We start from the raw sequence: 13,198 nt of genomic DNA on the forward strand, positions 1-13,198 counted from the left end.
CGATAATCACGACACACTCGTTGGGGCAATCAACTATTGACCAAATAAACAAAAGACTTCAGACAGAGCAGGTGTTAAACATATTATAATAATAAAATAAAGTGAAAAATAAACAACAACAACAAAATATAAATTGTAAGGGATAAAGGTATATACATACATGTACATGGTTTTTTTTATAGACTTTATTTAAGAAACAACAAAAAAATGAGGTTCTATGATAATCCTCACTTTTGGTGGGTGGGGTGCCCTCATGCACAGAGTTGTGATTTTGTAAATTTTTTAAACGATAAACTGTAACTGGAATATACAGTTTTCCGTAATCGCATACGCAGCATGGTTCATTAAATTTGTTAAATTAGATAGGCCTAGTCAGAAATATACACGTACAAATGTTCATATGTAACAAGCCAAGAATGAGTAATTTAAGAATATTTTACACAAATCCATAAAACAATACGCTATGAATGAATAATATACAATGTACTATTATAATACTGATTATGTGATGCATGTGTCATGTTGTAAAATTTGAATTTATCGGGTGGGAAGTTGTTATGTGATAAATTTTGTATTTACACCCACCCAGTAAATTCAAAATTTAAAACATGACACATGGCTCATCGAACGTGGATCGATATCATTTCCACGTTTCCCGACCACTGAAAGTAAATGCATAAAAAGTCAATATAAGTACAATCATGTACATTACCTTAAAATATTTGATTTATGATACAGAATCGTATACATTAATGAAATAAGTGCCGAGCACTATAATGCATGAACATATAATTGTCTTTGATCATTCTAAGACAACCTCATTCATGTGCAGATGTCAAGTATACAACTAATATTTTAAAACACAGAAATTGAGACGTATAACTTCAATTCTTTCTATATCGGACGAGCAAATACAAATGTTTGAAAAACTCTTTTTGAACAAGCACTGCGTTAATCTGCATTGGATTATCGGTCAGATATATAGATCTATGTATCTACACATTTAAAATACAAAATTTAAGGCAATCAAGGTTGTACATATTAATATGTTAAATGATTGAATCATTATATATATATATATATTCTTAAAAATTAAGATCACGTTTTTCAAGCTTATACCTTAAAGAATTCTACAGAAAATCGCATACTAAGTACTTAATTAAATATATTACTGATTTTCATTTAACCGTCACATCATTTCTGATTAAAAAATATATTTTTACCGCGTGCATTTTGTTCGATTTGTTAATTTTGTCATCTATATTTAGCATAAATAGGGTGTTAATGCATGGGGGGGGGGGGGCAAAAAATAGCTAGGGGTTCGGACTTTCTGCCCCCCCCCCCCTTGAATACTAAGTACAGAAAGTTCTCCGTGGGATTTAGTGAGTTACTTTTCTTTGGCTATTGCAGAATACATGATGGAACTCTTTACGCAGAAACATTCACCAATTATTACGCAATTTTTATTCCGCAATAAGATTTAGAAATTTGTGAAAGAACTATATAGGTTTACCAAAAGATCATTTATGACATGATAAATTTATACTGTATGCACTTCAAACCAATTAAATTTCATCCAATTTACTCCGCCTATTGCTGTATAAAACCCACATTAACATGCATTCATATCAGATAAACTTATATTGCTTCGTATATAGCAGTATATAAAATATGTGATCAAAGGAAACCGTAGTATGCAATTTGTCACTAAGGTTATCGAAACGACACAGAATTTTGCCCTCCGGACGGAAACGGAAGAGGAGGTTTCGGAATGTCTGCAATTCAACTATTTATATGTGTGTATGCCCCTCTCTCTTTGAGTCTGGGAGAAGTCGAAGGAACATCGTGCAGATTTTTAATTGCCGAAGCGGAAGTGGTTGAATATATTAAACGTCTTGAGTTGAAATGGAGCTTTGAATATCAAAGTGTGAAATTGGTTTAACTAAGATAGCGTTCGCTCATCAAGCTATTCTGAACGATTCGTAAATTTCGCTGATCCTCTTGAGTGCTGACTGATTTTATTCTATTTCTGTTGAGAATATAATGAAAGAACTTTTTTTTTTGGTTTTTGTCCTTCTATTTTCATTCTTTGGTCTAAAGATTGGTCGGCATTAGTTCTTGTATAACAGATTTATTTTTGCCACGGTGCCGTGTAATTGACGCGAAAAAAAGAGAGGAAAAAGATATATTTATTAATAACTGGTTTATTTTGGGATGGTTGTAAGAAGTATGAAAATTCAGCAATCTTCGGAGCCAAGCTACATCATATAGCATGGGTATATAGCAAAATTTTAAAACTTCTACTCGCAATTCTTGTAATAATTAATGCTAGACACCTCTCTGAGTAATAATGGTTTTTATGGCTTAATTTTATTGAAGCGTGGATGAGTAAACACCCGGTTTCCGAAGGGAATTATAAAATTATCATTCATCCAATCTCGATGAAAAACTAGCTTGTATGGGCTATAAGATGAGAGAAGTTTCAGAGCTTAATTCTCTGAGACATGTAGAAATTACAGCAAAGTCTAAATACCAGAGGAGGAATTAAAACGGGCGATAATGAATTGTAAAAATCAGCAGCCATTATCGATCTCCGAGGCTTGCCTGATTCTCACGAGGATTGTTGCAGTGTTTAAGGGAAATAAAAGGCACATAAAAGATAATCTGTCTGCTCCGACCAGACGCCGGTTGATGAAGATGTTCATCTCTCTCTCTCTCTCTCTCTCTCTCTCTCTTTCGCTCTCTCTTTCGCTCTCTCTCTCTCTCTCTCTCTCTCTCTGGCGCCCACCCTCTAGGACACGTTGGTAATATCCGGGTGCTCCTGTCTCTCCCGACATCTCTGGACTCCCTCATGACAAATCAGTGTCAACATGTTTATCAGTCATTCAAAATCTCTCTCTCTCTCTCTCTCTCTCTCTCTCTCTCTCTCTCTCTCTCTCTCTTTCTCTCTCTCTTCACACAGAAAGGTTATCTCCGATGCATGGTGTACCTCCATTGTCAAGCATCACGATTCAACCATGAATGATAGAAATAGGTAAAACTTCGCAGGGGGAGGGCTAAAGTTCGTTGTGTTTTAAACTGTTTTTATTTCTAAAAATGTGTTCGATTTTTCTTACTCCTCGTATTCTCTTCTAAAAATTACTGATAATTACAACAAAATCTGTATTTTTTTTGTGGGCGATGTTTAACAACCCTGTTGCTGCTTCAGAGACAAAATTAACACCAAAACTTCAACTAATTTAAATTAAATGTTACACATGCGGAGTACTGATTTTACTCAAATAAACAAATTAATTCGTTATATGGAAATTCCTTTTCTTTCTAAATTTTAGGTTTAGCATAATACACGTATTCCTTGCAACAGCGCTCTATGATTTGTGTAAACAAAACATTCAATTTATAGAAAAAAATTGACATAATCATATATATGTTCAAAGAACATTAATCTGTTTGTCTAGCTAGCGATTTCATCGAAAAATAAGGCGCTTTGAGTACTAACCAAAAAAATTGATTTCGCTTATTTCACCGAAATCTATGATCTACTAGAAATAAATCAAACGAAACGAATTCTTTCTTTTGCCTAAACGATTCGATTTTTCTTCGGATAAGATTTTATTTCAGCAAGATGTTTTGAACTAAATCTCACCCATTTATAATAAAATTTCGTCTTCTCACTTCCTATCAGTTGCTTTTAACGTTTGGCGATTTTAAGAATGTGGTTTTCTCTTCATGAACCCCCGTTTCCCACGCTTCATCCCCCTCTGTTTTTGAAAAAAAAATGCACAATGCTAAAACAGATAATCTTCCACTGTGGTCAGCACGTGCGCGTATCTTCCGGTCAGAAAGGTGTGCGCGTGCTTATTTATTTTTATTTGTCTTGGAATTCGTTTTGGTTTCATTAAAACCATTCAAAGTTCTAACCTTGTAACGGTGCGCTGCACGGAATTTCTCATTGAAAATTGGCGCATCCTCCCTTCTTTTAGACTGTATTTCCCGGTGAATGAACGAAATCGAAGAATTAAACATTTACACCAATTCAAGATGTGCTTGATCGAACATTAACTTCTCCCGCTCCCTCTCTTTCTCTCCCTTCCAATACACTTAAATGGTCGATTCTATTACAAAGAACAAAAAGGCGTATAAATATAAACACTATATACATATACATGTAGATACCTTGAATTAATATAAGTATTACAATTTGCGTCATAAGGACTAAATGAAACTCCAATTAAACGCAGTTGCCAATGAGTATTTCATGAATAATAATTGTATTTACGTCATACTCTCGAGACAACCTACCAATTGGTCTCCAGTACATTTACTATCCAGTTATTTTGCAATAAGCGAGAATACAAATTTTATGTGTGCATATACAATTCTCATTTGACCTCAAATGATACAGGGCCAGATGTCAAGGCCAGTGAACAACAAGATACTATGAAAAATCTGGGTCATCGAAAAAAATCGAATGAGCGGCAAAATGTCATTTGTAGGGAGAGACTGTCTCCAATCATCGAATCTGGTGCAAATAGAAGGGTGTAGCGACGCTATTTTGACAACTCGCGTAAAAACTGGATGGTATAGCGTATCAAAATGGGTCAGACTTCATTCAGGTTTTGGACGAGTGATTGTTTTTGGTGTGTGGATATATTGTGTGTGAATGGATGAAAGTGTATGAAACCTAGAGCCAGGATCCTAGTGACCTTTTGGTTAAAACCAATTTCGCATTAAGTTTTCTTTTTCTGTGTATATAAAAGAAACACTGGAAATCGACCCAAAAATAAATCTCACGGCCTTGCTTTAAAATAAAAGCAGGCTGCGCAGTTTGCAATAGCGAAATTCGATATGCAACATGATTGGGAAACTGAGTAATAATAGACATGACGAAACCATGGAAAAAAGAATAGACTTTGGGAAAGTTTTGGCAATCATTCATACGGGGAAGGACGCATTAACGTAGAACTATATAGCTGAGGGCGAGAAAGGTGAGATTAATTTCATTAAATATTTACATATCATAACGATATAATGGACATTAGAGCACTTCGTTTCTGGAGGCGGCGCTCTCTTCCTCCCTCCAATATATATAAATGAAGTCCAATATTCTGCTACATATCCGAACTAAAGAGTGCCAAAATCTGACCATTTTTTCATTACTGAAAGAAAGACATTCGGAGTTGATTTTTTTCTCTAGTTTTTCTCATATTTATCCGCTTTTATTCTTCTATCTTTGGTGAGTGCATGTACGTATGTACCGGGGATGGTTCGGAATCTCAAGAGAGTTGCGCTACTCTATAGAGTAAAGATATGGTCTCTCCTCATCTGCAGACGCTTATTAAAAACGTGGCTATGTCTGTCAGGTATTTAGACGCGGGGAATAGACAACGAATGGAGAGAAGCCCGAGGAGGGGGAGTATGTACTAATCAGCTGATCGACGGTTCGCGCGTGCTTTTGTCTGTAAGTTGCTTTTACCTCCGCGTCGGCAGTTTGGGAGTCACACTTTTTACACTATTCTTAATTTCCTCTCATCATTTTTCTCGAGACGGTGAGAGCAAAAAGACCATAGCGTGTGAAATACTCTTAATACTATTTTAGCCTGAGGAAAAAAACAAACGTCGTGGTTAATAAAAATTCGAATTTTCAAAAAGAATTGGATTAACCAAAATAATTTTACATTTTTTTTTTTTGCATTTTATCAAGAGGGAATACCGGATTAGTGAGATTTTCTAAATTTACTTGTTACGTAATAATATTCTGGAATATAGTGTGCAGCATTGGAACCACTTGTTTGCTTCGGTAATATCAAAATAATCTCTTGGCGGTATATATCTGTCTGAAAATCAATGAATGAAAAAAAGAGAGGGAAGAGAAAAGGAAAAGGTCGTATATGCTCTGTAAAGAAATTTTAAGACGTGTGGTATTGTGTGGAGATGGTAGATTCCCAGTTTCGTTCTGAAGGAAGGCTGCTTTGGATTTAGTATCACACGTCACATGATTGCATCACGTTCAAATCCAAGTGTTCACCCTCTGAATCATAATGCGGGATTTAATAAAATGTTATCAAAATAGACAAACAGTCTTATCTGAAGAAGCGTCAACTCGTCTTTCAACACTAGATATAAAACTCATTTTCTTCAAATTTTCTCATTAAGGTGTTTCCATTTATATACATACAACCTGTTTGCTGAGGATCGAAGAGAAAGTGGTGGAGACTGAAGATCGATTGAAAAAAAAGACGAGCTGCTGGCAATTAACATTAAAAAGAAACAAAACTATTTTTTCTCTTGAGGATTTTATTATATAGTTGAATACGAACGAAAGGACACGAGGTGATCTACGATTTTAAGGGGGTGTAATGTCCCTTCTTACCTGGGGGGTATCAAACAGAGGCCTCACATTTGGGATACAGGGAACGGAGACATGTTTTTTGTAAAGGATTCCGACCAAATTTTCCAATTGGAACAGGCATGGGACCATTCGGTAACGGATACTTTATACGATACATCGCAACTCTATACATAGTCCTAACAGCATGCGGTAAGTATTTAATACTTTGAGTTAATCATACAAATTGGAAAAAAAAGGTCCACGGTGTTGAATTGTCTTTTTATCCAATTAGCATCATCCCTAATCAGTTTATCGAATATAAAAATAATTGAACACACTATTAAACTTTTTGTTTTCAGTATGTTCTCATAAAATCACACTTTTACACATATAAATAAATTTTTTAAATAAAATTTTGATATCTTAAATTTTTACCGTAAAAAAGTTCGTGTCATGCTTTAATTTTACTTAATCCTTTTGCCGGATGTGAGGTACCACGCATGCAAATATTGCAAAGGAAGTCGCTGGTCTTTTCTCCAAATAAGTCACTCTTATGGAAATTAATCAACTTTCACGATATGTAAGATGTTGGGTAATTACTGTGCATAGAACTTTGATATTCCTGTTTGGGTGAAATAATGTTTATTTTTTAATTGTATGTTATATTAATATTATAAAAGAAATATCTGACTTTCTTCAAATGTTAAAAGTCCAGAACAGCCCGTATTTCGCAACGGATTACTGGTTTGATTTGAACGTAATCTTTCAGTCATCAGTTCTGACGATGTACATCATATCTCGTAAATAATTATATAAAAGATCTTCATGTCTAATTTATACTAAAGAAAGAGAGTGCACATAAGTCAGTTCGATCGAGTTTAATTTTCGTTAAGTGATGAAAACGTCTCTGGAAGTGTTTCAGCTTACAGACGTAGTGGATTTTTTTCAAGGGTTGAACCAAATAATGAAAAAAAAAATGGAGAAAGAACAACGAAGTCTAACTTGAGAAAAGTTGACACCCTGCTAATCCATGCTATTGGCATGGTACCAACAACCCGTCTGGGTCAAAGATTCTTCTTGTGTAATCTTGCCTCAGAATTTCTGATTGCCTTGCTTATGTAAATACTGTGTGGTATTCTCGCGGCTCTGGTATTTTTTTCCATGAAATATTTTTAGGAAGTTCGATGACTGTTGGATACTTTATATAAATATAAAAGATTTCCATTTCTTTTTTACCCGTTCACGATCATTGATCTTATGAATTATGAGCATGTTTTTAAATGTATAATCCTTATACGGCTACTATAATTTTTTTCCTTTCGCAAAATAAAACTTTGCCAATATAGGACTGCAAGAATTATGCTACTTTTGGTTTTCTATGCTGCGTAGTATTATCACGGAAATTCTTGACCCCCTAATTTTCTCGCCCACACAAGATCGTATGTGTGGTAAATGTAATCAATGAGTAATTCGCTTTGCCGCCGTATTTCTGTGTCATATAGTAAAATTTGTCATATGGAGGAAAAAGTTTTAGTGATGAAATAACTCAACAATCCTAAAATGTGCTGTATTTATGACACCTACATGGTTGAAGAGCTACTCATATCTCAAGTTTGTATATCTTATCTGAAGGAAAGCTTTGAGTTACACAGAAATGGTTTTAGAATACTGAGCCATCCCTTATTAAATAATTAAACCAACCACCGTAAGCCAATTTTCCCATTGCTTGAACATGATTCAGATGTATACTAATACTAAACCTTGGACACATCAAATGCACCCCTCCTCATTTCTTATCTTTGTATTATGTGGTAAGCCCTGATAAATTGGCCCACCCTTTACTTTTGAGGGGAGAACAGAGTTTATCAAGTGACACTTGATGGGGGCCTAGTTTAAACTGACCACCCTTTATCAGCTGGCTGTTATCAGTATATACATGTATATATATTGGTCATTAACTTATGCAATTTCTGTTGACCAGAAGCTTTGATGCATACATTGTGTTGACATGCACCGAAGCTGATGTCAATATACATGTACCTCCTATAAGCATTTCAAGTGCAGCCATATTTTTGTATTAATTTCACTTTGATACCAGAAAGAAATGTTGGGTGGAAAAATATATTCATTAAATATATGTTAGAAAAAATTGAACATGCTTGATTTTTTCGGTTATCAGAATGGCATTAAGCAAGGATGCACAAGATTTATTACAGGTTTCCGAAAAGATATCTCCAATCCTGAAGTCACCTAAGCAGTGTAGTGAGACATTAAGATACATTTAATCTCAATTTGATGCAGTCTTTAAAACTTGTTTTCCCCATAGATGCGCAGTATATTCTCCCGAGCTGAATTTGAAAATAAATAGTCTGTGGTTAAGCCTTATCAAACAAATGGTTAAATTTCTGCCAAATGGTGTTAAAAACACGAGAAGACTCTAAAATATAACAATGCAGGATGCTTGATAATACCATATACAAATTTATTATCGGGCCATCCAAAGGGATTAAGCAGTGGGTGCCCAATTGTGTTTCCCTTTAACATTTGTAATTAATTAGATTTCGAGACAAAATATTGATGATTCCTACATGAAACTTCCAGGTCTTATCTTTTCAATAACTCATTTTGAAGGTTAGTTTTTAGGTTTCAAGTTTGCACCTATTTGTTTCTTTGGCTGATGAAGACAAATGGTTTCAGAGCCAAGTCTGTTAGAAGGGAATTTTCAAAGCCACTGCGATTAAAAGATTAAAATGGAAAATTTATTTATATAGAAAAAAATAAAACTTTTCTTTGATCAGCAGTCTGAGAGTTAACCAATATATTTTTTTGAAAGTAAAAGCATTGATTGTGGACATGGAAAAAATGAGAGAAAAATAAACTTTTATATTCGGGAATGACTAGATAATTGTTGCATGGGGAGAATGTAGAGCCTGTGTGTAGCAAAACCGTTGATTACGTTACGCAGGAAGTGTAATTTATAACAGGCCATAAGTTATCAGAGGCAGACAGGAGTTTAGCAGCAAGTCAATTTATTTGCAATGTGATTCATTAAGAAAATTAACAATTATAACTTCTCTTTCTCCTCCCCTCCCTCTCTCTGCAGCCAAATGCTGACTCAGTTTTCTAAAACAGGTACTTGCCACACTGTGTATATATAATATGTGTGTAAATGTTTCCCGTGCTCCTAACAACCCACCTTTCACTTCAAAAGAAATGCAAAGATACTTGTTTGTGCTAAAGAATTTAGAACATTACATCATAGCCCAAGTGCTTCAGTATTTAGCTTGATTGAGACAGGTTTTTTCTTCGTTTCTTCTATATTCGAGACCATGTATTTAGTCTGAAAGTTTAGCTTTTGTTGAGGGAAAGTTAATGCATAGATTGTTGGTCTTTTCACATGGTGATTATATAGCAACTCTTATTGGCAACCTGTTAGCCTGCAGTGCGATGGATGCTTTTACATCACAGACCAGATAATGCTGCTCAATTTATTCTTGCGCTTTGAGACTTTTGAAGAACTCGGGATCTGCAGTGCATCTGACAGCGTTTCAGTTTAAAAATTACAAAACCTCTTGCAGATACCAATTCCGAATTCATGCTCAATTTTACCAACATGTAATCCCTCAATCCCCATTCTAGAAAAGGTGGATGGGAATTTCAGACTTAATTTAACCTTCGAAATAATTCACAGCCTGCAGTATTTGTAATGCTCTTTTTCCAGACTTCCTCTCTATCAGCCTTTGAAGTAATTTTATTAATGAAGGTGGAGAAAAAATTTAAGGCTGCATGTACAGTTAATTACATTACTGAACCATTTTACAATGAAAGCATGAGTATGATGATGCTTGCTCGCTGACTGTACCCAAGCTTGTGCAATACATGCATTTCTTGTATTTATACCTGTTCTAAATCTTGCCACATTGTTCCATTGACAGACAGTGCATTTGGCTGTCTAGAGAGTCGCAGAATGTGTATCATTCATTCTTGACATTAGTTAAGAATATGGGGGAAGATGCACATGATAAAAAGTGCAGCACCAATGCATTCATCAGCTGTTTGCACAGATTGCTGATAATTATTTTATATTTATAAAAAATAGTAAGGTTTTTATTACACTAGTGCATTTTGGGAAGTTTTTAGACCCTAATGAAAGACAGTAATAATGAATTGTATTCTCAGATGATTAACTCTTGTTGGAGTCATCAGGTATTTTTTATGAGAAGCCGTGATATCATCCAGTTTAAAACACAAAATGTCTCAATGTCAGTCATCAGCTTAAAAACATCTAGAATGAATGATACCGAAAATATTTGTTGGGAGGAGTTTTATTGGTGTTTGAAAGTGCATAAGTATTTGGTTCATTTTTTTTTAAAAGAAAAAATCACTGATTTTTTACACATATGCTTTCTTGCAATTGCTTATTCAGAATGAATAACCTGCATGCTCCATTAGAAAAAATTAAGATTATACCATGTATACTGGAGCAGTTTGAACTTGAACCTTTGTTATTTATACAAAACAATTTACATGACATGATGTTTATCTAGCAAAGCTCTTAAGTAACTTTATTTGTGACATGAATTGTCTTCAAACCTGGAAATGGTATTAATGTAACTTCACATCATATCAAAGGGGGGAGAAAATATGAGCATCATTTGTGTTATCATTGCATTTCATTAGCACCTGGTCCGCATGGCAAGTCTGATTCAGAGTGAATTAGTAGTTTGTCATCACTAACAATACTATTAATGGAAGAGAACCAATTCTTTGATAGTTTAGATCTTGAAATACTACATTATTTACTAATTAAGTGATTTTAGAGTTATATGACACTTTCCTCAAATATCAACACATGGTTCAAATCCAAAGAAATTAAAATTAACTCAGACTAAGAAGATGGCCATAACAATGAAGATAGTAATTGTAGGGAGATGAGGGTTAGAGAATGGTATAACTCATGTATTTTTTTGGAGGGGGGAGGGGGGTATTTCATTTATCCATTTTTTTTGGGGGGGGGGGTGATTGTAAGGATTATCTTTTACCCTTTTCTTAATCCTTAAAATCAGGTCAGAGTGGGTCAAGGTTAACAAGCTTCTAGTTATTAATAATATAATTGACTGAAGTAGTCTTCCATTAACTTTGTCAAAGTTCATCAATAATTGTGCCATATCTCCAATCTCTTAACCCTTCAAGATGGATGGAGTTGGCAATGTCTATTATGAATTCTATACATTAGATCCTTAAAGAAATCTTTAGTCTTAAATTGATTCTTCAAAGGCTTCATGCTTCACAGCTTGGTGTTGGTGTAAAAGTATACAAATTATCTTTAGCATGCACTTTCTATTGAGTTTTACTTTTTATTTGATTGTACAGTAAAAGGGGTGGGTGCCTTTAAATATGGATTTCTATGCAACATAATGTTTTAATATTGAGCATATGTTTCTTCTCCTCTATTACTAATTCTATTTTATTTAAAAAGGGAGTTAAAACTCTGGAATACCATTATTCCATCAAACATCGGACCTAAAAGTAATAAAACGTGGAAAGAGATAAACTAAGAAAGAGGTCTTGATTAGAGGTTTATCATTTAGTGATTCAGAGTTTACGTCAGTTGCTTTATTAACAAAAACTTGTTTCTTAATCAAATTTTTTGGTGGAAAAAGTGAAAAAAAAGACATATGGTTTGATGAGTTCTGTGCAGATTTCTTCATTATAACCTGAGCTTTTTATTAATTTTTAGGGGATGAATTTAGGGTTTTTAGGGGGTTATTTAAAATAAAGATTACTGTTTTTTTTTAACCTGGCTTTTTAGTTGCAGTGAATTTGATAGAGACTGTTTCTTGAAACTTAAACCTTAGCCTAAGCTTTAACATTATGAGGCTTTCAGAGGTAGTGAAGTATATCTTCCTTTCTATTTTGAAATCCAAGTGTTTAGACCGTGCATACAAGCATGTAAGCTAGAAAAGGGGTGAGTGCATCTAGGTGATCTATCTGAGTGGATGAACAGATGCACCATATTGCTCTGTTTTCAATGTTCTGTCTCTGCAATGTAATGCATTGCAATGTACACATACTATGATCTGCAGTTTTTGTAATAAAAACTAAAAACTGTTGAATTTTCCTTTTTTTCATAGAAAGCTCCATAAAATAGAAAATGTTCATGAGCAAATTTTTATTTTGTTTTGGATTGAACTGATGGATCGTGGATGATAATTAAGTCTACAGGAAATGGATATAAGGAGAACTATAGTCTCTGCTCGGTATTCAGAGAATAAATCTCTGCTCCCTCATTCCATTTGAACAGTTAATCTTAATATGATATTGTACTTGGTACAATCATATGAATTGTATCATCTCTTAAAATGACCATATTTCTAGATAATGCAATCTTCATGAAAGTCCTTTCTTGCAAAATTGCTTATTTAAAAAAAAACAACCCACTCAATTTAATATAGTTGTTTTACATCATAAATGTGTCATGTACAGTAGCTGGAATATTAATGAAGTTCCTATGATTTATCAGTTGCTTATGATGAAGTTGTCTAAGAATTTTGTTAGAATTTTTCGGTTTTTCTGATGGAGGGAATACCTTGGTATTGGCTTGCATAAATACAGTATATGGTTATCCGTGTCTTTGATACATTTCGTGTTAAGCTTGGCTTTTTGCCGTCTGCTGGAAAATAATTTAATGCATCTTCATATTTTGTTTAGGCATGAAGATAGCAATATATTTCATAATAGAGAAAAAAGACATCGTAAATTGATCCATAGCGATTATTGAAGATGTATCACTTATTGGGAGTTGGTGCAGAGATATAAAAGACATTCAAATTCTGTGAAGTCTCGAATTTCTAGCTTTCCTTATCA

At 34.2% G+C, this 13,198-nt stretch overlaps 1 protein-coding gene across 5 annotated transcripts in view; it reads left to right on the top strand.

Moving 5' to 3' along the window:
• Positions 1-4,815: 4,815 nt before the first annotated feature.
• The window catches only part of LOC105344586 (protein kinase C-binding protein NELL1), a 40,591-nt gene continuing 32,208 nt past the window's right edge, over positions 4,816-13,198 (top strand). Inside the window, exons 1-2 of one of the 5 annotated variants that reach the window (XM_034462152.2) lie at positions 4,816-4,988; positions 6,157-6,541. In XM_034462152.2, the coding sequence (XP_034318043.2) occupies positions 6,472-6,541 (70 nt within the window). In that variant the 5' untranslated portion in view covers positions 4,816-4,988; positions 6,157-6,471. Of the gene's footprint in view, positions 4,989-5,138; positions 5,462-5,488; positions 6,542-6,823; positions 6,924-13,198 lie in introns of those variants that run through there. The other 4 variants (XM_066070826.1, XM_034462153.2, XM_020073763.3 and 1 more) reach the window with 4 other exon arrangements.

Source organism: Magallana gigas, chromosome 9, assembly GCF_963853765.1.
Source record: "Magallana gigas chromosome 9, xbMagGiga1.1, whole genome shotgun sequence".
In the NCBI taxonomy this organism is placed as follows: Eukaryota; Metazoa; Mollusca; class Bivalvia; order Ostreida; family Ostreidae; genus Magallana; species Magallana gigas.